The following is a 25,886-nucleotide window of genomic DNA, read 5'->3' on the forward strand; positions in this document are numbered from 1 at the left end:
GGGTGTGCTCAGATGTCCCCAAGCATTGTGGGCCCCCCCCCCCAGAGGCCGGGACCCTGGCGGTGAGTGTGCATGCGTGTGTACACACACGTGTGTGTGTGTGTGTGCATGCACTGCACACGGTGTACCTTCCCAAAGGACCACAAGCCAGCGAACGAAGATTCCCTGCCCGAGCCGTGATCGCCTTGAATAAGGTTCTCCTGCCTTTGACTCATCAGGACCCCGCGGTCCACACTGGGCTTGGGTTTCATGCTGGTGAGTGTCTTTCTGAAGAGCCGTCGTCCTGCCACTTGGCACCCGGGGCATCGTGGGGGTTGGATGGGCCTTGGCTGGGTTGAGGCAGCCAGGATGGCTGCCAGACACGGGGCGGGGCCTGGCTTCCTCCCTCCTGCTGCGGGACCCTATGGGGCGGGCGGGAGACCTCTCCTGGTTGGCTGGCCGAGGTTGGCAAGGTCCAGTTAGAAAGCCTTCCTGCTCCTACCGGGAGGAGGGCCTTGCCCTGGGAGGCAGGAGCGGGTCCTGGCTCAGGTAAGAACCCCCCCCCCCCCCCCCGCCTCTCACGTCCGTCTGGTGGGTGACACGTCTCTCCCTGTGATTCTGTCCCCCGTGAATATTTGCACTTTGTTTGGAGGAAATCTCTTTCCTGCCGGCATCTTTCTTACAAAGCAAGACAGATCCGTATCTTCTGCCTTTGCTTCCCTCTCGTGTCTCCGTTTTTAATTCTATTTAATTCTTAAAAGTGGTTATTATTTTGTCAGTCGTGGGGCCTGAACTCTGGGCCTGGGCGCTGTCCCTCAGCTCTTCAGCTCAAGGCGAGCGCTCTACCACGTGAGCCACAGCGCCACTTACGGCTTTTTTCTAGTGGTTTATTGGAGATCAGAGTCTCACGGCCTTTCCTGCCCGGGCTGGCTTTGAACCTTGATCCTCAGATCTCGGCCTCCTGAGTAGCTAGGATGACGGGCGTGAGCCACCGGCTCATGGTCATTATTAAGGACTTGTGTAAAGGGGTTCTGATCCCGTAAGTCCGGCGGTGAGCACAGTGCGTGTTGGACACTCACCCCCTTCCTCCCATCCTCCCCCCACCTCCTTCCTCGTTTTTCATTCTTCATAAATTCTGGCTGCCTTTAGTGGCAAAAGAAGACACTGCGTCACGCTATGTGACTCAGTTTCCCTTCTTTTGGCCATCCTCCCATGCGCAGCTGCCTCCTTCCTTCCTTCCTCCTGCAGCTGCGACGCAGACCCGGCTCCCGAGCTCAGCTCTGCCCGGAGACCCCGGCCGCCCCTCAACATCAGCAGACGCCGCCATCCTCGAGAGCAAACTTTTATTAGCATGGCGTCCAGCCAGGAGATGGCATGCTGTCCTCTCTGCGCATTCGCCTGGTCGGGTCTATTCTGCGAGGTATAAAGCAACGGCGTCCCGGACTCTACCAAGCCAGGGAATGGAGGTACGGAACAGGGTACCCCGCCCACCCTGCACCCACAATCCAGACTCTGGGAGCAGCGGGAGGCTGGCAGGGCAGGTGCCAGCCGGGGGTGGGGGGGAGGTCGAGGTCTGTGAGTTCAAAGACACCGTGTGTGCGCTCTCGCACCTGGGCGCTGAGGCCTGTCAGGTGCATGCGTGTGTCCCAGTGTCCCCGGCCTGTCCACCCTGCTCCTGGACGGCCGTCCACTGCCTGGGGGCCCCAGGGAGGTGGACACGGCCAGACGGGGCAGGCCCAGCCGCGTGGACAGCTCGCGGTGAGGGTCGGTGCGTTGATCCTCTGCAGCTCCTGCTCTTGGCTGTCTGTCCGTCCGTCTGTCCGGGGGGTGGTGGGCGCTGCGGGGTCACTGCTGCGGGGACGGGGCCAGCCGGAGGCCGCAGCCGCCCAGCCCCAGGTCCCCCTCCCGCAGGTTCTCCTCGGCCGGCCCCCGCGGGGACGCCAGGGACGCGGCGCCGGCCAGGCCCGGCCCAGCCCGGGGTGTGCAGCGCGGAGACGGCGGCGCCGCACAGCTCAAGGCGAGTTCATCCTGCGGCACGATGCACGCGGAGTCACACTCCACATTCACCTGACACGGAGAGAGGGAGAAAACAGATAGGCAGAGGAGGGAGAGGAGAGAGAGAAGAAAGAGGGAGAAAACAGGAGGAGGGAGAGAGGAGAGAGAGGGAGAGGAGACAGAAGAGAGGAACAGGAGAAAGAGGAGGAGAGAGGATAGAGATGAAGAGAGGAGGAAGGAACGGAGAGCAGTGGGACAAGGACAGAGTGATAGAGAGGCGCGGGAGGGGAGGGGAGGGGAACGTAAGTGGAGGGAGAGAGACAGGAGACAGAGAAGAGAGCAACAGGAGAGAGAAGAAAAAAGACAGAGAAGGGGGGAGAGGAGAAGGGAGAGCAACAGGAGCGCAGGAGAGGGAGAGGAAGCAGAGAGGACAAGGGGGGAGAAGAGATGGGGGGAGGGGGGAAAGCGGAGAGCAGTGGGACAGGACAGAGAGACGGGAGGAGGCAGGAGGTGGGGAACGTAAGTGGGGGGGAGGGGAGGAAGCGCAGGCATAAGTGATAGGAAAGGGGGAACATGGGGGGATAGAGAAGGAAGGAGATGGAAGAGAGGCCAGCAGGGAGAGGGAGGAGAGGGGGAGTAAGGGCAGCTTGAGGGGAAAGCCCCCCTCTCTCCCCGCTCCTCCTGTCTCCTCTCTCCTCCTCTCTCCCCCCTCCATTCTCTCTCTCTCCTCCTCCCTCCATCCTCTCCTCCCTCCATTCTCTCTCCTCCTCCCTCCATCCTCTCTCCTCCATCCTGTCTCTCTCTCTCCTCCTCCTGTCTCTCTCCTCCTCTCTCCCCCTCTCCTTTCTCTCCCCCTCTCTCCTCCTCTCTCTCTCCTCCTCTCTCTTCCTCTCTCTTCCTCTCTCTCTCCTCCTCCTCTCTCCCCTCCTTTCTCTCTCTCCACCTCTCCTCCTCTCTCTCCTCGCTCCTCCTCTCTCCCCTCGCTCCTCCTCTCTCCTCTCTCTCCCCCTCCTGTCTCTCCTCTCTCCCCCTCTCTCTCTTCCTCTCTCCCCTCTCTCTCCTCCTCTCTCCCCCTCCTGTCTCTCTCTCTCTCCTCGTCTCTCCCTCTCTCCTCCTCTCCCTCTCTCCTCCTCTCTCTCCACCTCTCCTCCTCCCGTCTCTCCTCTCTCCCCTCACTCCTCCTCTCTCTCTCCTCCTCTCTCTCTCCTCCTCTCTCTCTCCTCCTCTCTCTCTCCTCCTCTCTCTCTCCTCCTCTCTCTCTCTCCACCTCTCTCTCTCTCCCTCCTCCTCTCTCCCCTCCTCTCTCTCCTCTCTCCTCCTCCTGTCTCTCCCCCCTCTCCCTCCCTCCCTTCCTCTCTCCTCCTCTCTCTCCTTCTCTCTCCTCTCTCTCTTCCTCTCTCCCCACCTCTCCTCCTCCTGTCTCTCCTCTCTCCCCTCCTCTCTCTCCCTCCTGTCTCTCTCTCTCCTCCTGTCTCTCCCCTTGTCTCCCTCTCTCCCTCCCTCTCTCCTCCTCTCTCCTCTCTCTCTCCTCCTCTCTCTCCACCTCTCCTCCTCCCGTCTCTCCTCTCTCCCCTCGCTCCTCCTCTCTCTCCTCCTTTCTCTCTCTCCACCTCTCCTCCTCTCTCTCTCTTCCTCTCTCCCCTCCTTTCTCTCTCTCCACCTCTCCTCCTCTCTCTCTCCCCTCCTCTCTCCCCTCTCCCCTCCTCTCTCCTCCTCCTGTCTCTCCCCCCTCTCCCTCCCTCCCTTCCTCTCTCCTCCTCTCTCTCTCCTTCTCTCTCCTCTCTCTCCCTCTTCCTCTCTCCCCTCCTCTCTCTCCACCTCTCCTCCTCCTTCCCCTCGCTCCTCCTCTCTCCCCCTCCTGTCTCTCTCTCCTCCTCTCTCCCCTCGCTCCTCCTCTCTTTCTCCTCCTCTCCCTCCTCCTGTCTCTCTCCTCCTCTTTCCTCCTGTCTCTCTCTCCTCCTCTCTCCCTTCCTCTCCCCTCCATCCTCTCTCCCCTCCTTTCTCTCCACCTCTCCTCCTCTCTCCCCTCGCTCCTCCTCTCTCCCCTCCCTCCCTCCCTTCCTCTCCTCTCCTCCTCTTTCCTCCTCTCTCTCTCTCCTCTCTCCCCTCCTCCTCTCTCCCCCCTCTCTCCTCCTGTCTCTCTCTCCTCCTCTCTCCTCCTGTCTCTCTCTCCTCTCTCTCTCTCCTCCTCTCTCCCTTCCTCTCCCCTCCTCTCTCCCCTCCTCTCTCCCCTCGCTCCTCCTCTCTCTCCTCCTCCTCTCTCCCTTCCTCTCCCCTCCATCCTCTCCCCCTCTCTCTCTCCCCTCCTCTCTCCCCTCGCTCCTCCTCTCTCCTCTCTCTCCCCTCCTCCTCTCTCCCTTCCTCTCCCCTCCATCCTCTCTCCCCTCCATCCTCTCTCCTCCCTCTCTCCTCCTGTCTCTCTCCCTTCCTCTCCCCTCCATCCTCTCCCCCTCTCTCTCTCCCCTCCTCTCTCCCCTCGCTCCTCCTCTCTCCTCTCTCTCTCCTCTCTCCCTTCCTCTCCCCTCCATCCTCTCTCCCCCCTCTCTCCTCCTGTCTCTCTCCCTTCCTGTCTCTCTCCCTTCCTCTCCCCTCCATCCTCTCTCTCCTCCTCTCTCCTCCTCCTCTCTCTCCTCTCTCTCTCTCCTCCTCTCTCCCTTCCTCTCCCCTCCTCTCTCCCCTCGCTCCTCCTCTCTCTCCTCCTCTCTCTCCTCCCTCTCCCCTCCATCCTCTCCCCCTCTCTCTCTCCCCTCCTCTCTCCTCCTCTCTCCTCTCTCTCTCCTCTCTCCCTTCCTCTCCCCTCCATCCTCTCTCCCCCCTCTCTCCTCCTGTCTCTCTCCCTTCCTGTCTCTCTCCCTTCCTCTCCCCTCCATCCTCTCTCTCCTCCTCTCTCTCCTCCTCCTCTCTCCCTTCCTCTCCCCTCCATCCTCTCCCCCTCTCTCTCTCCCCTCCTCTCTCCCCTCGCTCCTCCTCTCTCCTGTCTCTCTCTCCTCTCTCCCCTCCTCTCTCCCTTCCTCTCCCCTCCATCCTCTCTCCCCCCTCTCTCCTCCTGTCTCTCTCTCCTCCTGTCTCTCTCCCTTCCTCTCCCCTCCATCCTCTCTCTCCTCCTCTCTCCTCCTCCTCTCTCTCCTCTCTCTCTCTCCTCCTCTCTCCCTTCCTCTCCCCTCCTCTCTCCCCTCGCTCCTCCTCTCTCTCCTCCTCCTCTCTCCCTTCCTCTCCCCTCCATCCTCTCCCCCTCTCTCTCTCCCCTCCTCTCTCCCCTCGCTCCTCCTCTCTCCTGTCTCTCTCTCCTCTCTCCCCTCCTCCTCCTGTCTCTCTCTCCTCTCTCCCCTCCTCCCTCCCCTTGCTCCTCCTCTCTCTATCCTCCTGTCTCCTCTCTCTCTTCCTCTCTCTCTCCTCCTCTCCCTCCCTCCTCTCTCTGCCCTCTCCTCTCCTCTCCCTCCCATCTCTTTCTTCTCTCTCTCTCCTGTATCCCCTGTCTCTTCCTCTGCTCACCTCCTCCTCTCCAAGAGAGGAGGGAGAAGACAGCAGCTTGCTCAGAGAAGAAAGAAGGTGGAGAGAAAGCACACCGTGACATTTTTACCTTAGGAGTGGAATGTCTTTTCAGTCTAGAAGCTTCTGGAAGTCACCGGAAGAACAGGCCAGACTTCCTCTGACCCAAGCTCACATGCAAGCTACAGCTGGGGTCCCCGCGCTGTCCCCCGAGCGTGTGTGCCCCCTGGCTGACGGCCCCCTCCCCCGCCAAAACCTCAACACACAGCAGTTTGGGGGTACCTCCAAGCTCCCTTTGTACAGGGAGAAATCTTGGTCGCAATAAACATGGCACTTTAACTAAAGGAGAAGAAGCCAACATCTGCAGTTTTTTCCCTCCCTCCTCTTCCAAAGTGCTTCCTGGCCCATCCAAGTGTCCCCCTGGGGGTCTGTAACCCCCCCCCCCCCCGGTCTGTACTTACCCCGTAGGCCCGAGGGCTGGTGAGGACCTTGGAGATCGGGCTGCACCACTGGGGCAGCGTGGTGGTTAGTGGAGGCCCGGCGTGTGTGAGGATTGGTTTCAGGTACCTGGAAGGCCTAGTTAAGGAACACTGGTCGAAAGGAAGTTGGGCTTCTGTTGTTCACGGGCACAGGTTCACCTGCCAGTCTACACGGGAGAAGGGTGGGACCCAGTGACACACACTTGCTGTCTGTAGTCCGGTGATGCACCCCTGTAATCCCGGCTACTCAGGAGGCTGAGGTAGGAGGCTCAGGCTGAGAGGCCCTTCTGGCCCCTCGGCAGGGCTCTCCTCGATTATTTCGTGAAGATGTGATCAGCCAGCGCAGAAAGGGAGAAGAGGAACTACTCTGGGATAAGGAAGGACATTTTGAAAATGTCCAGTGTGTGATTGGCCACTGGTTTTTCCAAGGATGGAATTATGGCCTGACCTCTGATACTCTGGAGAGTCTAGAAAAAATGGATACACATATAGATTCCTCTGAATAGCTTAAGTTGACCCAAGACGATTTATAAACCAGCTAAGCAGACCAATAGTGAGCTGTGAGGTGGAAGCAGTATCAGGATCCCTGAACACAGAAAACCCGGGCAGACTCGCTGCTGAGTTGAATCCATCCTTGGGAAAGAACTCATACCTCATGCTCCTCAAACAATTTTATACAGCAGGGGAGAGAAGTCTACATGTCATTCTGTGAAGTATTATCATGATATCCAAAGCAGGTCAGGGACATGCATGCACACACACAGAAAAAACACCCATATACACACAGGTGCATGCATATTGACTAATTTCTTTGGACATAGGCACAAGAATTTTCAAATATGGTAGACAGTGATCAAGCTGGTTTCATCCCAAGGCTGCAAGGATAGTTCAATTCCCATAGACCAATAAACGTGCGTATCACATAAACAGAATAAAGTACAAAAATCACATGAGACTAATTTAGGCAGAAAAAGACTGTCAGAATTCAACATCCATTCATGATAAAACCTCTGACCAATCTAGGAATAAAGGCTCATACTTCAACATAATACAAGCTCTGTATTATAAACATGGTACTAAATGGGAAAAAGCCTGAAACTTTTGTCTGTAAAACCAGCAACAAGATCATCCAGTCAAACATACTCATTACCCTACTCATGTAACTGTAACCCTTCTGTACAGCATCTTTATAATAAAATTAAGAAAAAAAGGTCATCCAGTCTTCCATGCTTAGCTAATATTGCACTTTAATTTCTGGCTACATTAAGACACCAAGGCAAAAAATGAAATGTCACAAAGCTTGGAGAGGGAGAAGTCAAATTACATCTACTTGCAGATGATCTGATCACATACTTTAAAAATCTCAAAGACCAGGGTTGGGAAGGTGGTTCAATGGTAGAATGCTTGCCTTGCATGCATGAGGTCCTGGGTTCGATTCCTCAGCACCATATAAGCAGAAAAAACCAGAAGTGGCGCTGTGGCTCAAGTGGTAGAGTGCCAGCCTTGAGCTGAGGGACAGCGCTCAGGCCCAGAATTCAAGCCCCATGACCGACAAAAAAAAAAAAAAAAAATCCCAAAGACGCGTCACTAATAAGCACTTTGAATAAACTTTCAGAAGATAAATTCAACATATAAAGAGCACAACAGCAATAGAGAGGCTGGGAAGGAAGTGAGGAAAGCAAACTCATTCACAGCAGCCGGAATAAAACTCAGGAATAAGCTTAAGAAAGGAGGTGAAAGGCCTAGAGTGAAGCATACAAAACATGCAAGAAACGGAAGACAGCAGGAGATGGGGAAATCGCTACGCTACGGAGAGAAATATTCAGGTTCAAGACCCCAGTGCCGTTCTTAATAGAAATAGAAAAAAAAGGCAAAAGTTCACAAAAGACTCAAATGCCAAAATCATCCTGAGCAAAAAACGAGCAATGCTGGATCTGTGACACTGCCTGACTTTGCATCGTAGTACAGCCTGCAGCACAGGACAGTACAAAAGCAGACAACGGAACAGTGAGCTAGAAGACCCGGGAAGCAACCCAACCTCAGCCGTCCAAAACCCCATGTCCCGGAAAACACAGCCTCTTCAGCAAAAACAGCATAGAGAAAACTGGATAACCACAGGTAGAAGGGTGGAAATACACCCTACCTCTTTCCATTTACAGCACCGAAATCAATACAAGATAGATCCGTGATCCACACGTAAGACCTGAGACCTAAAAACACTACAGAAAAACACAGAGGAAACATTTTATAATAGAGGCATAAAGAATGGCTTTCTGAATAGGACTGATTGCTAATAAGAGCCAGAAGTGATGCATAGGGCTGCGTTAGCTCTTCACTGGACCAAGGAGGGATGTTTGGAATATATAAAGAACTTAAAAAAAAAATAACAAGCCGGGCACCGGTGGCTCACGCCTGTCATCCTAGCTGCTCAGGAGGCTGAGATCTGAGGATCACAGTTCAAAGCCAGCCTGGGCAGGAAAGCCCATGAGACTCTCATCTCCCACGAACCACTAGAAAACCGGAAGTGGAGCTGTGGCTCAAAGTGTAAGAGCGCTCTCCTTGAGCCAAAAAAGACAGTGCCCAGGCCCTGAGTTCAAGCCCATGACCAACACCAGCACCATCCCCCACAGCAGAGAGTCGGATAGCCCAGTTCAACAGGCAATGGATAAGTCGGCAAATAAAGATCATTCCAAAAGAAGTACGGACTGTGAATACGTGAAGAAATGTTCCACATCCTGTGTATAAAGAAATCACAAATCGGAACCACGCCGCAGTTCTCACCCCAATCCGTATGGCCGTCATGAAGTAAACAAGGAACAACAAATTCTGGAACTGTTACACACTGTGGCGTTGGAAGATGGCACAAGCACCAAGGAAATCAATATGGACATTCCCTAAACATAGAATTACCGTCTCGCCTTGCTATTACCCCTCTTGGACCTATCTCTGGAGCAGTGTGGGTCCACATACTCGAGAGAAACCTGCACCCCATGATTATGCAGCACTACCAAAATACCTAAGCTAAGGAATCAGCCTAGCGGCCCAACCACCCCGGCACACAGACCCGGTGGAATATTATACAGTCCTAAAGAAGCACAGAGTTATGCTGTTGGCAGGAAATTGCACGGAACTAGACTCACCATACCAGACAAGGAGTCCAGACCTGTACACACACCACACGATTGCATTGGGAAGACTGTTTGCCCGGCGGCGTGAGTTGATACCATGTTGGAATCTTCAGATACATGAATAAACGGAGCTGAAGGATGCATGCGGCCACCGCTGCATCCCAGCGGGAACCCCGGAACTTCACAAGGAAACCCCCTGCCGACTGTCTTTTAAATTTTTTAAAAAGAATTTTCATTATTTTTCAGTCGTGGGGCTTGAACTCTGGGCCTGGGCGCTGTCCCTCAGCTCTTCAGCTCAAGGCGGGCGCTCTACCACTTGAGCCACAGCACCACTTCCAGTTTTCTGAGTGGTTCATTGGAGATGAAAGTCTCACAGACTTTCCTGCCCGGGCTGGCTTTGAACCTGCGATCCTCAGATCTCAGCCTCCTGAGTGGCTGGGATGGCAGGCGGGCGCCGCCGGCGTCCGGCTTACTTTGGCATTTTCTATGAGTGAGGACTTTCTCCTTCCTGAGCGCCCTGCGATGAACCGAATGAGGACAAGAACAGCAGAACCTTGTGGAGTCACAGGATGTATCTGTGCACCTGCTCTTCCTCGTTTCCTCCGTACCTGGCCTCCGCTCCCTTTCTCCCCTCATCTATGGGGAGGGGTCTCTGCTTTCTCCGTGGATTGGCTGACCCGCGAAACCTTCGCAGTGGGGCTGGGTGCGGTTTCTAGCTGCTTAGACAGCACTATCATGTTGCCCCTTGCGAAACGGGAGCTGGCTGGGCCCCTAGCAGCCATTTTGAGCTCAAGAGGTAAACTTGAGGAGACCAGGAGGACGTGGGAGAGAAGACAGACGGGCGCTGGGAATCCAGACCCTGGTGACCTCTCGGCCGTGGGTCGTCTGACAGCGAGGACTTCTGCCGCGCGGGGCGGCGGCGCTGCCTCGTGGCTGTTGGGCATCTGGTGTGGGAGGTGACCCCGATGGAGTCTATCAGATCTACAACCCCCCTAGGCTGGTGTTCCCTGAATCCCAGCGGGAGAATTCCTTCAGTGCCGCCCCTCGCTCTCAGGCCGGCGCTCAGATGGCTCTGCGTAGTCCAGTGCACCACAATGACTCCCTGGGGCCTGGCCCGTCGGATCGTGAGCTCCCTCCACGCCTGTTCCTGTCCACGCGTGCCTAGGGCTCAGGGGTCAGGCCGCCGGAGGGAGGGAGACCACGGGTTGCAGCCCTGGGCTGGGGGGGAGGGGTTGGGGGAGGGGGCTCGCTGCCAGGTTTTCCTGGAGGGCGCTGGGGTGAGGCCCACAAACGGGGCCCGCTCCACCTCCCCAGAGATGGAGGATCCCAGATAACCAGCAGCGGAGCCCGGCCCTAGGCCCCAGCCCGGCCCCGGCCTTTTCTTTGACTCTTGAGTTGCAAGATGAAATGAATGCACGTTTGGATAAGAGGCTTTTAGGCACAAGATCAAAGGCCGGGGGCCTCTTTCAGAGACAGGCCCTGATGTCCCCACGGGGGACCCCTCCCCTGCGTGGCTGAGCCCCGAGCTCAGACAGACGGCCGCGGGGAAAGCCACGCGGGAAGATGGCGCGCTGCCCACCACCAACCCACGCAGAGGCGCGAACCTGGAGGAGCCTTTGTCTACATCAGACCACGCGGAGCCCGTGACGCGGTGACCCGGAGCCCCACAGTGACGCCCCCACAGTTCTCTCCTCGTGAAGAAATAGTAATAATACAACAATAAACAACAACAACGTAATAAAACGTTCTGGTAGGTTTGCGGGTGCGTGCGTGCATGTGTATGTATGAGTGTGGTAAGTGGGGTTCTCTACCTCTCAGCTCCATTCTAGGGGTTCCCCCACCCCAACACGGAGGGTACCGCTCTGTCACCCCCCCAAACTTTCTCTGGCTCACAGGCATGCCACAGCCAGCCAATTCCTTTTGATCTACTGGGGTTTGAGGCGCCCCTAAGGTCCCAGTAGACGGGGCCCCGACAGGCCTCCCCGCACCCCCTGATGCGGACCCGCCGTTCCTGCACCCCCATTCTACACCACAACACACAGCTCCTGACATCAGGATCAAAAGTGGCCAGCTGCTGCCCGGCATGTCCCCGCCGGGGAGCCGCAGACGGGGAAACGCTGTGACCATCGCCACCAGCCATCGCCCGAGGCTCCTTCGGCTGTGGATTCGATCTCCGGCCCCAACCCTGAGGGCTGGCTTTCCTTCACCAGGGGACTCTGGGGCGGGATGCAATCAACCACACTTGTGTATGAGAAAGACTCTGGAGGGAGATCACTGGGGACTTCAATTTGCAGCCCAGGGACCTCTGTCTGTCCGTCCATCCATTGCTATGGGAGTACGCAGAAGCCTGAAGCCACCTGGCCCGCAAGCCCCAGCATCCGTGTGACATTTTCAAAGCCATCCTCGGGGGAGGGGGGCCCCAGGGCGCCCGCAGATCACCGGTACTGGGTTAGGAGGGGCGTGTGCACGGAGCAGACGGCCAAGGGCAGTTTAGAGTCAAAGCAAATACCGGCACAAATGGAAGCTTGCTTTCTCCAGAGGGGAGGGAGGGGGGTTAAAACTAGCAGCTGCTTTCTTTCAAACGAGGGGGCGTAGGGGGTCACCGCTGGACTCTGGGTCCTACCAGAACGTTCTTCCTGGAGAAGAACTTTGGAGGGATTGGAGAACACTGAAAAGGGATGAATGCTGCGTGTGGAGAAGCGTCGTCGGGCCGGCTGCCGAGCGCTGCACCAGGCCCCAAACAGAACGCTCGGGACTGCCGAGTGGAGGAAAAAAATCAATCCAACAGTTTCACGTTCTGCTTGCCGGCATTCCCGGGGCCCAGGGTGCTTTCTGGACTCTTTCTCAAAGAGCTCCCTTGAGCCTCAATCACTGGAACCACTGGTGACAGGAGACTTGGATTTCCCGGCTCTGGGGACAGAGGTCTGTCCTCGGAAGGTCGACGGCTCTGGGGTTGCCGCTCGCCAGCCGGTTTTCCGAGGACTTCACGGTTTCCAGGGAGAGATGCCACCTGCTTCGGTCCCTCTTCTGCTCACATGGCTACGGGGCGGGGGGGGGGGCTTGCATTTCTTAGGCCCTGACCAGGACACGCATCAACTTTGAAGTCCAGAACCCAAAGCGCCTCCCCCCAAGCCCAGCCTCCCCCCAAACGTTCAGAGAATCAACCACCTTGGAAGGACTCAAGGTCAAGCATGGCAAATGAAAGCGCTGAAAAGCTCTGATCTTCTTTGGTCCAAAGGCGCCCACGTCTAGCGCCAGACCATCACGTGCCCGGTCGGCCTCCACCGGGGGAGGTGCTGACGCCCCTTGGCCACGTGGCCGCTGAGCCGGGCTGTCAGGGGAAGCAGAGGCTGCCCGCCGGCCGGGGACTCTGCGCTTGGGCTGGGCCAGAGGATGTGCACACCAACCTGGTCTTTGCCCACTCTGTTGTGCAGTGAACAGAGGAGCCTGGTGCTCGGGGCTCCCTCCCCTCCCCTCTCCCCTCTCCGGGAACGGCAGCACAGCCCGTGATTTGCTGTGCCTGGAACAAGGCTGCCCTGGTGCGCTGCGACTTGACTTGGCTTTTTGTTTCCCTCCATTCCAAGGATGTTTCTGATTCTTTAAAAAAAAAAAATGTCCTTTTGTCTTCATCGCTTTGGCACAGACATCCTGGAAGAGGCCGACGTCTCCCAGACACCCCGCAGTGGCACCTCGCATTTATCCTGCCCCAAGCCCAACTCGATCTGTTTCCTTATGGTTTCTCCCCCTATGCTCCACAGCACCCCAAAAAGCTCATCATCCACATTCAGGCCTAAACACAGGCCTGATCTCCAACCCTTTCTTCCTGTGTCAGCACCACAGCCAGATCACTCTGTATTCATCCTTGCATCTACCTGTCATCCACCCATCCTGCCCATCATCCATCTATCCATCCATCTACCCACCCACCCACCCACCCATCCATCTATCCATTCATCCACCCACCCACCCACCCATCCATTTATCCACCTACCCGCCTATCCACCCACCCATCCATCCATCCTGCCCATCATCCATCTATCCATCCATCTACCCACCTACCCACCCATCCATCTATCCATTCATCCACCCACCCACCCACCCATCCATCTATCCATCCACCCATCCACCTATCCACCCACCTACCCGCCCATCCACCCATCCATCCATCCTGCCAATCATTCATCTATCCATCCATCCATCCTTCCTTCTTGCTCATCACCCACCCACCACCCACCCACCCACCCACCCACCCATCCATCCATCCATCCATCCATCCATCCATCCATCCATCCATCCTTCCTTCCTTCCTGCTCATCATCCACCCACCCACCCATCCATCCATCCTGCCAATCATTCATCTATCCATTCATCCATCCATCCTTCCTTTTTGCTCATCACCCACCCACCCACCCACCCACCCATCCATCTATCCATCCATCCATCCATCCTTCCTTCCTGCTCATCATCCACCCACCCACCCATTTATCCACCCATCCATCCATCCATCCTGCCCATCATCCATCCATCCATCTATCCATCCATCCATCCTTCTTTCCTTCTTGTTCATCATCCACCCACCCATCCATTCATCCAGCCATCCATCCATCCATCCATCCATCTATCCATCCATCCTTCCTTCCTTCTTGCTCATCATCCATCCACCCACCCACCCATCCATCCATCCATCCTGCCCATCATCCATCTATCCATCTATCTGCCTTGCCCACACCCCAACTTTCCCAAGCACCTGGGTGACAGTTCAGTAGCAGGGTAGGTGTCAAGGTGGCCAAGCACCTTTCGGGTGGGGAATGATTGCATGTGTCTGGCATCATTATGCAAAGTTAGGCCCATGTAAGCCAGGCCTCCCCACTGAGGACGTGGGAAGGGAACACAGCACCGTGGGGAGCCGTATGTTCATCTTGGAATTCTGAGGGGCCCCTGGTGATGGGGGGAGGGGCTGTCTCAGAGGTGATCATGGAGGTCACCTCGCCACCTCAGGTCATCTCTGACACCACAGACCCAAGGTGCTCAGACCTACGTGGACACGTCTGGAGAGAGAAACCTGCCCCTTTGGGCCGATTCCAAAATGTGAGACCCTGGTGGCTTCTGGACCGGGTGGCCTCTCTGTGGTGGAACCCACCTCGCCCCCCAAGGCCCAGGGGAATTGGGGGATTCCCATGAGGTCACTTGGCCGAGGCTGTGACCTGGAGCCGATCGGGGCCATGTCTGAGGGAGGTCCAAGAAAGAATTATACCATGGCCGGCCCAAGTGCTACCTAGAGCTCTGATGTCTCTTATATGGGGGGGCCAGTCTCCCCCGTCAGTCACGGGATGCATGGCTCTGAATCTCCCTTCCCTTCCGTCTCTCCTTTGGGGTGTGTTTAAGGGTATGCATGGCCTGCGTTTCTCTTCCTATATGCTGCCGTGCTTTGCATCGATTCATAAATAAAATATAGAGCATCTCTGCTGAAGCGCACGGCTCATCGGATCCGTGCGGGTCAGCGTTTCTCGCCGGGGGAGCTGCCCTGGTTCCCGCTGACTTTCAACGACCTACTTTCACGCATCGGATCCGGCCCAGCCCACGGGGTGCCTGGGAGCGGCGTGCTGGGCGAGCCAGCGGCCCTCTGCGCTCCTATTACATTTCCACCAGCTGGCTGCACGCGGCCACAGACCAGCCCTGGGCCCGCGCAGGCTGCGTGCCTACCGGCCTGTGCACACGCCACCCGAACAGGCCAGGCAGAGGCGAGCGGCATCGGCCCTTTCCCCCCCTTCTAGAGAAGAACGCCCTGGGATGGGGTCCACCCCCGGGTGGAGGCATGGCGTGGCCGCGTCCGATCTGAGCCGAGTTTCCGTGCGGTGCTGTCAATCTCGGGAGCTCATCTTGAGTCTTCTGCGGCCTGGAATTGGAAACTCTTGAATAATGCAGCGCCCCAGCCTGCCAGGAGCAGTCTCGAGAGTCCGGAGTCGGGCTGATCGTCAGATTCCTGCAGTACGCACTCCTACCAAAAGGATCGCCTCTTTTGACCCCCGTTAACTCTTACGAGAGACCCTGAGCACGAACGTGAAGCATTCCACGAGGAACCGGAGAGCACGAAGAGGGAAAGGAAAATGGCATCCACCGCATTTCTTACACCCCCCCCCCTCCATCCATGAAGACAAGAGGAGGCGAGAAAAACAGAGATTCATAGGACATTCCAGAACATTCCAGAATGTTCTTGTCTAAGTGCTTGCCGCACGGAGAATAGTTCTGCTGGTTGTAAACTAAATTACAAAAAGCTGGTTAAAAAAAAAAAAATCAATGGACTATTATTTACGTTTCATTTAATCGAGGTGTTTTAATAATGTCTATCTGGCCAAATTCAGTATTGATTTTTCATTGCTCTGGGCTTCATTTAACCTCCAAGAAAACTAAACAAAACTACACTCAGATCGCCTCTTCTCTCTCGAAACCATCGTTTACAGCGGGAGAGGAATCCCTGACGACGGCAACCGAGGCAGGAAGCGGGGGGATGGCAGGCCTTGGCTTTTTGTCTGTTTGGTGCTGGGACTGGGCTTGAACTCAGAGCTTTGTGCTCTTGCTCAGCCACGACTCCACGTCCAGCTTTTTGTAGGTTCACTGGCGAGAAGCGTCTCAAAGATTTTTCTGCCCGGGCTGGCTTTGAACCTGGTATCCTGGGGCATCAGCCTCCTGGCATTTCCCTTCCCGGTGTGCACCGCCCCCCCGCCCACAGCGCGGAGCCCGGGGCAGCCAGAGTCGGGGGAGGCAGAGGAGGCTGCCCCGGGAGGCTGCGGGCGGGGAGGGACCAAGGCTGCGGGAGGGCAGGGTAGGGGGAGGCCTCGAGCATCTAGGCGGGGGGGGGGGGTCGCCCTCTGCCCCCCCCACCCGCACGGCGGGGCCACGGGGGGGGCGCTTGGCCTGACTCCCAGAAACACAGCTGTGTGTGTGTGTGTGAGCGTGCACACGCGTGGGCCACAGTTCCTGAATCTGAGATGACCACGTGAAGGAGGAGAGCCCACGGCCTGGAATGATCTCCGGAACTTTCCAGGAGGGGCCGTGGGGACGGAGGGGAAGGCCGGGTGTAGATTCCCAAAAGCTCAGCCGAGGCCGCGCGTGCAAGCTCCTGTTCATCGTATTGGTCGTGCAGACGCTGGACACTGACACACGGCCGTTTCCCCGCTCACAGGGCTCTGTTTGCCCCCCACCAAGATAAAGCGACACACTCCCGACTCTTCTCAAACGTCCCCTCAGACACTCAAAAGCTACCTGCTTTGTTTTGGCCGGTCACGGGGTTTGAACCCTGGGCCTGGGCGCTGTCCCTCAGCTCTTCAGCTCAAGGCGAGCGCTCTACCGCTTGGGCCACAGCGCCACTTCCAGTTTTCTCGTGGTTTATTAGAGATAAGAGTCTCACCGACTTTCCTGCCCGGGCTGACTTTGAACCCCGATCCTCAGATCTCAGCCTCCTGAGTAACTAGGATGACAGGCCTGAGCCACCGGCGCCTGACTCCTATTCATATTTTTAAATTCTATTATCTTTAAGTGGCTATACGAAAACGGTGCCATTTAACAAAGCAGTTTATGACTGCGACGCATCTTGAACAATGCCACCCTCTAAACATTCTTACCCATGCTTCCCTCCCCCCCTTCCCTCACTCTTCTTAATTGTGTAGGATATACATTGAATTCTTGACTATCAATTGTTTTTTGAAAGGTTAGTCTATCATTATCCCCCTGACCCCCCCCCCCCCCAGAGTATTGCTATTAAAAATGCCAGTGCCGTGGCATTGGAACTTGAGCACGTGAATCTCTCCTAGGGTCAACCGTCCACCTGCAAGCTCAGGGAAAGAACACCAGCATCCTTAGGTCTCAACCCTACCCCATGCACTTTTTGGTCTAGCGCCTCCTGCTGGGGACAGCGCGCATTGCATGCCGTCCACCAAGGGCTTTGGGTGTTTGGATCATGACTTTCCTTGCAGAATCCCTTTATCTTGTAGTCTCTGGTCTTAGACCCGCCGTCAGTTATGATTAATTTCTGAGATTAAGCAAAAAGATCGCCATTGGGGTTACCCAGACAACAACAAAGAAAAGAACAGCTTTCACGTTCACTGTCAGTTTGCTCAAGAATCCTCAGCGGCAACAGCCAGTTGGCTTGGCCGGCAAAGGGGGGGCTGAGGGGAAAGCTCGGGCACACGGGACCTTGGAATCAGAGAAACCTTAGGCAGAATCTAAGCACCCGGATGCCTGTGTTGGGGGGGGGGTTGGGGTGGGGGAGGTGGAGACTCTGATATGAAGGGGACTCAGAGTCTAAGGAGAACCTCAGAAAGTGCCAGGAGCAAGCCACGGCTTTCCAAAGAGCATGAAGACCTCGTTCTTACAGATACAGGTCACAGAGTTGGCTGCAAGAGGTTTAGAGCTGGTAAGCTCTTTGGAGAGTTCCTGCAATCCCTGTGTTTTATAGACAGGGGTGTGTGTGGGGGCGGTGGGGGGCAGTGGGGGCGAGGGCTGCTCTAGAGAGGCGAACTGACTTACAAGAAGATCACCCAGCACACGTCGGTGTCTAGGGAGAGCTTCAGGCGTCTGCTCTGGGAGAGGCCAGGGGGAGCGGAGCCAGATCTCAGCGATCATCCCCGTGTGTGGCAGCTGTTGGCTGCGCCGGGCTGCACCCGTGCCCTCAGGAGTTTGGGCCATGTGCCCCCTGCAGCCCTGTATGATGCGTGCCAGCCGCTAATGAGGAGGCCGGCCCGTTCCACGCTCGTGCAATTTGATTCTTGGAACGATCGGACGCTGTACCCCGGGCGCCACGCGAGATGGGTTCATCTCACTTGCGATTCTGTATTTTTTTCCACTTAAGGACACACCAGGGGTTCTTGGTATGCAGTTATTCCTTCTTGAATCATTATTTCAAAAAGAATAGAGGACATGGAAAGCATTAACTAGATACATGAAAAACGGGGTGGTCATAGCCGGGCGCCGGGAGCTCACACCTGTCATCCTAGCTACTCAGGAGGCTGAGATCTGAGGATCGCGGTTCAAAGCCAGCCCGGGCAGGAGAGACCGTGAGACTCTTACTGCCAATGAACCACCAGAAAACTGGAAGTGGCGTTGTGGCTCAAGCGGTAGAGCGCTCGCCTTGAGCTGAAGAGCTTGAGAACAGCACCCAGGCCCAGAGTTCAAGTCCCACCACAGACAAAAAAACAAAGGGTGGTGGTGGTGGTCATGGTGGTGATACCACTTGGGCTCAGAAGAAGATCTTTGTGGCAGATGTATCCCGATTCTCCCCGACTTGCCACCCCTGGCTGGGCCAGGCTTCACCGTTTCTCTTAAGTTTTTCTTCAGCGAAGGAGAAAGGTCACCCGTGTCCGCTGAGCCGAGGGCAAGGTTGCTGTGTAGACCGTTTCTTCTTCTTGCTTCTCTGCACTGGGTGCGGGAGCGGATGTGATTTTCGGGACCGCGCAGGCGTCTCTGTGAAAGCGAAGGTCGTAAAGAGGAGGAAGGAATGTTCTCAGCCTTGGGTCCGGCGGAGGCCAGTTCTTCTCCGGGGGTGGGGTGGGGCTCTCCCAGGGGGCCTGGTGCTGGGGACATTTGTGCGCTTTTCCCAAGGGTGAGAGTTAGGGAGAAAAACATTTCTGTCCCAGGAACTGTTGGGCCGGTCTTTGTGGCCTGGCTGGGTGACAGATCTGGCTCACTCAGAAAAAACAAAAAAGCAAAAAAGCAAATGCACTTTTCAAATGAACTGGCTCAGGACCAAACCATGTATTATTGCTTGCGGGGATGCGGCCGAGGTGATGGTGATGATTATTTTGCTTTGTCCTTTTTTTCCTCTTTTCATTTTGTGCAAACTTCTGCAGATACCACCCTGCTGCCTGGCACAGACAGCAGCTGCCAAGTGTGAGTCTGTGCCACACACAGCATTTCCTCCGGCCAGGGTCACCCTCCTCATCTTAGCTTCTCAGAGTCTGAGACCGCCACATTGAGCCTGCCCCTCAGAAAGGTTTTTGGTAGAACCGGCATGCGTGTGCGCGTGCGTGCATGTGTGTGTGTGTGTGTGTGTGTGTTTTCTTCCTTTGCCCGTGGGGGCTGTGTAAGAGAAACCATCTCTAGATGCAAGCCGGGGCTGCTAGGGATTTCACCAGGGCTGGTCTGGGGCCGGCGGGGAGCGCGGTGGTGGGGCGGCCTTTGTACACCAAAGCTGGATCATCTTACCCTCTCTTCTTGGAATCCTCATTGAGAAGCTAAGTTTCCACCAGTGTCAGAAATAAGTCTCTCAGCGTCCTGTGTGCTTGCCTGGCACGGGGGCGGGGGTGGGGGGGAGGTGAAGGAAGAATCTAGAGCCCCTCACCCCGCTCACGAGGTCGGGTGGGCGCGCCTGAGCCGCCAGTCATGCTTTTCATCAGCAGAAAAAAAAAAAAAAACGAGAAGGAATAGTTAAGTGCTGGAAAAATCTGAGAGCCCAGCATGCCCTTGAATCAAACCGGGGTGAATGTAGGATGCCCGCAGGCCAATCTCCGGTTGAGGAAGTGAGTTTCCAGAAAGATCAAGGGACTTGCCCAGGGTTGCAAGAGCCAGACTCTCGGTGTAAACAACCTGATCTCTGGGGAAGCCCAGTTCCCACGGGGCTGGCTCAGGACCCCACGCGTGCGGTGGGGGCCGATCTTGTTCTCGAAGGGCCAGTCAGCCAACATGACGGATCCGTCAGACGTGGATGGCCAGGTGTGCTGAGCCACGCAGAGTCCCAGGAGCCCCGCCATGCTGGAGCGGAGAGGGCAGAGGACTCTGACTTGATCAGAAGCGATCCTCCTCATCGCACGAGCCCACCCGCGTTCCCTACCGCTTCCCGACGCAAAATTCTCTTTCCGGGACGTGGGGATTCGCATCCTCTGTGTGATGGCCCGTTTTCTCTAGGAGGAGTAGGCCGTTTGGCTTCTATTAGCTTCGGTTTTGGGAAGAAGCAGGGGTCGGGAGGGGAGTCAGGATCAGGCGTGATTGATTAGGAGTAGGTAGAGTGTCAGATCTTAGGGCACAGAACGAGACTGTCGGGGAGGTCTCCCCTCCCTGGGGCCTGGTGTCTTCTCAGGATGGACGTCTGATTGAGCGGACAGGGGCAGCCCGTGTGTGCCGACTGCGTTGGGGGGTGAGGCGCCTTTCTGAGGGGGAGCAGTTCTGTCCCGTTTGCCTCTTCTGCACAATGCCGCCTTTGTGCCGCTCTGGGCTGTATCTGGTTTCGGCTCTGGAGGGTTGAAGGAGGCTAGAACAGCACTGAGGCCCACGGCCGGCGCCGGGGAGCTCAGGAAGGAGCAGCTGTAATTAGTTGCTCCTCTCCTCAGGACCAAGTCTCACGCTGAGGACTTTCATGTGGTCCCCCCGTGCCAAGGCGGGGCCAGGCAGGCCGGGAGACACCAGGGCCTGGCTCTTGGGACCGAGCTCCGTGGCAGGGCTTTTGCGTGGTCTGCCATGGTGGACAAGTCCAGGGACCGTGACTGCCGGTTTTGTGGTTGGGGGACTGAGTTTGGCCATTGGAGAGAGTGCTGTAGCTCTGGGTCCATCTATCTATCCATCCGCCATCTATCTATCTATCTGTCTGTCTGTCTGTCTGTCTATCTATCTATCTGTCTGTCTGTCTGTCTGTCTGTCCATCCATCCATCCAAGGCAAGCATTCTACCACTGAGCTACCTTCCCAGCCCTATCTATCTATAATATAGCTATCCATCTCTTGATCATCCATCTGTTTATCATCTCTCTGTCTGTCTGTCTGTCTCAAGCACCGCCTCCCCCATGGCATTATGGGAGCAGGGTCTGCATTCTCTCCCCATCACTAGCAAGCAGCAGGTTGCAGGCCTGTGGTGGCCAGGGGGCCAGCGACTCACCGGTGCCCCACGGGACCACACGCCTGCGGCTGAGATGTCGCATGATCATGTCTCACGAGATATGAGCCCCTGTTCTCCCTCCCCCCTTCCCCTCCTCTCCCCTCCCCTCCCCGGGCCGACCCTTACCACAGAAGGAAGAGTAGGTAGGGCACCTGGCTCAGAGAGCCGCACGCATGAGCCTCAGGGCGAGGAGCAGAGGGGACAGTTGGGATCACCGCGTCTCAGGGCTCGGGTGTGACACGGCACAGCTGTTTCCACTTAACACTGATGAGCAAGCCTGGCGACCGGAGCGCGGGGCGTGTCCGGCGGGAGCCCGCGGAGACGGCCAAGGGCCCTCCCTCTGCTCCTCCAAGCTCACCTTCCCTCCTCCGGCCTACGACACCCACAGCGACGCAGCCCGCTCCTGCCCCCAGGATGCTTGGCCTCGCCAAAGGCCCCTGCGCGTGCGCTGCAAAGCTGGAGAGAACATGTCACCCAGACAGGCCATGTCACCCACGACAAGCTGGGCCCAGCCAGCCCAGAGCCAGTGCCCCAGGACTCTTGGAGCCGGGACACTGTGGGGGGGATGCGTAGCCCCTCTCCTCCGAACCTGCGATGTTCCACAGCAAACGCTGGCTTCCCGATGTTCTCAGGAAGAGCTGAGCAGCTCATACCCCGGCGTGGGCTAGGCCAGGAAACTCCAGAGCATCCTGTATCTGGATGGCCGTGGGAGGGGCCAGTCTGCTGAGCTGGCTCATGGGTCGGAAATCCTGAGATTCTGAAGGGCTTGCTTGCTCCTTGGTTAAACAACAACAACAACCATCTATGCTACTTATAATCTAAGCCAATTCGCCCGACATCATTCATCGGTCAGTGGTGTGTCAGAGAGTTTGACCGGGAAGGGGGCAAGGCTGTCATTAGGCCACAGTCCCTGGGCCCACATGTTCTTGTTCTATTAAAAAAATTAAACGGCTCTTATAAAGGCGATGTCCGGCGAGGGGCTGTGGTTACATACGCCAGGGAGCAAGGGCATTTCTTTTTGAGCCAGGCCACTCGCTCCCCGCTTTCCCCCCCGTCCCCACCCACGGGCTGTACAGTTCACTTTCCACACCGTGTCGAGTGAGGACCACCGCTGCATTTGTTCACCCTTCCCGTCCCTCCATTTCGGTGCCCCCCTCCCTTTCTATTCCCAGAGAGAGATAAATGAGCAAACAGAACAAAAAGGCACGAAAACAAAAACAGCAAAAAAGGGAGGAAAAAAAACCCACCTTGTGTTCATTTCCCTGGAGTCCGTTTGGATAAAAAAAAAATATGATTCTTCTGTGCGATCGGAGGCACACGGGCCCTGCGCCTTTCCGTTCCTCTCCCCACAGTCTCCTCCTCTGGTCTCCCAGTGAAGCGTTCCCATTCCAGATGACAAGGACAAACAATTACTAAACTCCCAGAGGGCTGGGACGGAGGCCTGGGGGAGCACGTGGCTCATCAGCAGACCGGGTGGTAGGCAGGAGGACCCCAATTTCACGGAGACACGCACACTAGTCCCCCCCAGAGGTGCTTGTAGGACCACGTCAACGCGGACGCATTACAATCCTGTGAAGGGGCGATCTTGTGGGTCCCGGATCAGGCGTATAAACAGGAAGAAACACGCTGCGGCCATTTCAAAAACTCAACCCTGTGACACAAGCTCCAAATAGGGTGGTGGGCAAAGCCAGCCCTGCTGGGGTACAATGGACAGAGAAAGGAAGAGAAGAGTGGTACGGAGGATACAGAGAGCAGATCCCCATCAGCACTTAACTGTTCTTCAGCCTTCCTACCCTTAAGTCCGCCACCACGGAAGGAGGAGCTGGTATTTTTACTTTGTAGGCGAGTAAACTGAGGCTCAGAGTTGGGGAGCAGTATCTGTCTGGGACGGGTCCCCTCTCCCCTGCAGCCCCCTAGGGTACGAAGTAGTCGTCAACACAGGATTGGAGCTTGCATGGTGCAATGCTAGCCAAAAGGCCCGGCTCAGAGCCATCCGTCAGAGCCAGCCAGGTCCCAGCAGCTCGGATGAATTTCCACCCAAGGCCTCTATCCAGAGCAAATGGCCGGCGGGATACGGGCCTGTTCTCCCGCCCCGGCATCTCAGCCACACGCGGGCATTTCCTCAGGTCCAGCAGCGCCCCAGCGGTAGCCTGCGGGCTCACAGAGACATGTCTTTCTTTACTTTTCTCAGGAAATCGACCCCGATTCTTGACCACCTTCCGCACCAGCCTTTCAACCCCTCAGGGCTCCGTGCTTCCAAAGGAAGAGGGGAAATCAGCACCGGGCTCTGTCATTCAGGTGATCTTAACCAAGGGAAATAAGCAGCAATGTGTGTGCGGGTGTGCGTGCGTGTGTGATTTCTTTGAGATGCTCAAAGCAACCTTTAATCAACCCCGAGAAGCCACTGTGAGGGAATAAATCTCATCCTCTCCTCTTCCTGTGGCTGGAAGTGGGGAAGGTGGCTTGTCCGCTGGGAACACGCAATGGGGGTTGGGAAGACCCGATGGCCATCCGGTCCACAGAGGAGCTCACCGTCCAGCTGTGTGCAGAGACCCGAGGAAAACAAACTACCCACGAGGCCGTCTGTCACTCTCCCACGCCCACCTCTCACGGGCCAGACCGTCTATGGCTCCAGGTGTGTGGCTCAGCGGAACTGTGTCCACCCAGCCAGCTCAAAATCGCGAGTTCAGACCCCACTACAACCGAAAGACTCCTAACTGTGCAAATGTGAATGTGTCGGCCAGCTTCCTGTCACTGGGACACGAGGTCCCAGGAAGATCAGTTTCATAGGGCCGTGGGGTATGGGGGGGAAGGGGGGGGGTTGCAAAGTGAGAAAGAGGAGGAAGTCATTGACCCAGGGTACACCCCCAACCTCTCCCGGAGTCCTTCAGTATCCCCACTTCCTCAGTTTCCCGTCCAAGTATGAACCCATCGACGGATTAACCCATGATCGCCCTGCACATCAAGCCTTTAGAACAAGGCTGCTGGGAGAGACATTTATACCCAGATCTCACAGACTTTCCTTGCCCCGGGGGTTGGCTTTGAACCGCGATCCTCAGATCTCAGCCTCCTGAGTAGCTGGGATGACAGGCGGGAGCCACGGGCGCCTGGCCTGGGCACCTTTCTAACTTGACTTTGGGTTCTTAAACATCATTTGGATTTCTTATTAATAAGCAATTGTCACACTGAAAAAACAAACAGAGCACCAACTGTGCAGAATGTACAGACACGGGAGCCAGGTGACCTTCGCGGGAGGAGGAAGAGGCCCCATCCCGGCCCTGGACTGGAGAGAAATGTCCAGAACGCGGCCTCTGCGCGTCCCACAGCCTCTCCTGGGGTGGTCTCCCACACAGCTCCCTTCTGACCCTGTCATCTCGCTGTACCCCGCTAACAAAGCGCCACCCACCGGGCGCCGGAGCACTAATGAGTTCCTGTTTGTCAAGTGCTTTGAGGATCTGAGCCCTCTCTGTTCTAAAAGCCTTTTTTCTTTTTAACTTCTGTTCCTGGGAAGTCAGTCCCCTTGGAACCGGAGGCCGCCTCTGGGGCCAGGCACCGTCCGCCTCGATCTTTCTCACGTTGTTTCTATCAGTCAGAAGAAAGAGGTGGCCGGGACGCCGGTGGCTCACGCCTGTCATCCTAGCTACTCAGGAGGCTGAGATCGGAGGATCCAGCCCCGGGCAGGAAAGTCCGTGAGACTCTGATCTCCGATAAACCACCAGAAAACCGGAAGTGGCGCTGTGGTTCAGGTGGTAGAGCGCCTGCCTTGAGCTGAAGAGCTGAGGGACAGCGCCCAGGGGTGGGGGTGAAATCATCACCGCAGGGCCTCGTTGACACTGAAAACCTCACCAGAAACATCTGCACCGTTCTCAGAATGACGTGGAGGCTCAGAGGCGGGAGGGCCCAGACGCAGAATGCGGGGTGTGTGTGGGGAGTCTCCCCAGTCTGGATTTCTGTCTTCCCCGCTCTGAACCGGCGTAGGAGTCCGGGCCTGGCCGGTGGCTGCCCTGGCATGGCCGATGGCCGCGTGTCATCTCCTGTGTCCCCTGCGTTGAAGTCACATGTCCAGGGGAGGTCATGGGACTGGTGCTTTTTATCCGGGTCTGTTCCTGAGGGGTCTCCTTGGAGTAGTGAGGATGGGTTTGTGTGTCTCTGTCTGTCTGTCTGTCCGCCCGCCACCCCCCCTCGCTATTTTGTTGTTTCTCTACAAATCTGTCTCTCCACGGCACTGGAGCTGCGTGGAGACGGACATCAGACACCTTTACGGTATCGTTAGTGCCTACAACAGTCTGGGCGCAGTTGCTGCTTAACAAACATTAAGTGAATTACGACTGGCCTCTTCCAGTCTAGGCCCCAGAAGATGTGAAATCCAACCCGACGCCTGCAAACGCGACCTTCTTAGGACACAGGGCCTTTGGCAGAGAGAAACCGAGTTACGATGCGGCCACCCCGGGCAGGTGAGGGGCTGGCCTGTGAGGAGATGTCTGGTACCTTGACAAGAAGGAGGGCTGGGTATAAAGGCTCACACTTGTCATCCTAGCCACTCTGCCCAGGCAGAGATGGGTCTGAGGCTGTTATGAGCAAACGTGAGACCTGACCCTTGGCCTGGCTGGGATCTGGGTGCCTGGCTGAAGTGTGGGGGGAGGGGTTGGGGGGAGGGATTGGGGGGGTTCAGGACGTTATCACCCACCTCCAGGGCACACGGCAGGGGCGGAGATGGAAGGTCAAGTTCGGTCCTTTTCCCACAAACAGAGTACTCTCAGGCTGGGAAATAACGTGACAGAGCTGTATAAATGGGAGTCAGGATGCTTGTTGGTGAGCGCAGCCATTTTATTTTTATCTTACTCATGCGGGCGTTAGGACTTGAACTTAGGGCCTGGGTGTTGTCCCAGGGCTAACTGGAGCTAAGAGTCTCATTGGTTTTTCTTGCCCGGGCTGTCCTTGAACTGTGATGCTC

At 56.5% G+C, this 25,886-nt stretch overlaps 1 protein-coding gene across 2 annotated transcripts in view; it reads right to left on the reverse strand.

Moving 5' to 3' along the window:
• Positions 1-1,313: 1,313 nt before the first annotated feature.
• Slc9a9 (solute carrier family 9 member A9) overlaps positions 1,314-25,886 on the reverse strand; it is a 279,904-nt gene continuing 255,331 nt past the window's right edge. For both annotated transcript variants that reach the window (XM_070005581.1, XM_070005580.1), the window contains 2 exons: positions 5,925-6,030; positions 1,314-2,046 (listed from right to left, as the gene is read on the reverse strand). In XM_070005581.1, coding sequence (XP_069861682.1) covers positions 1,825-2,046; positions 5,925-6,030 — 328 coding nt within the window. In that variant the 3' untranslated portion in view covers positions 1,314-1,824. The remainder of the gene's footprint in view (positions 2,047-5,924; positions 6,031-25,886) is intronic.

The sequence above is a fragment of the Dipodomys merriami genome, unplaced genomic scaffold (genome assembly GCF_024711535.1).
Source record: "Dipodomys merriami isolate MVZ:Mamm:240054 unplaced genomic scaffold, mDipMer1.0.p SCAF_68, whole genome shotgun sequence".
In the NCBI taxonomy this organism is placed as follows: Eukaryota; Metazoa; Chordata; class Mammalia; order Rodentia; family Heteromyidae; genus Dipodomys; species Dipodomys merriami.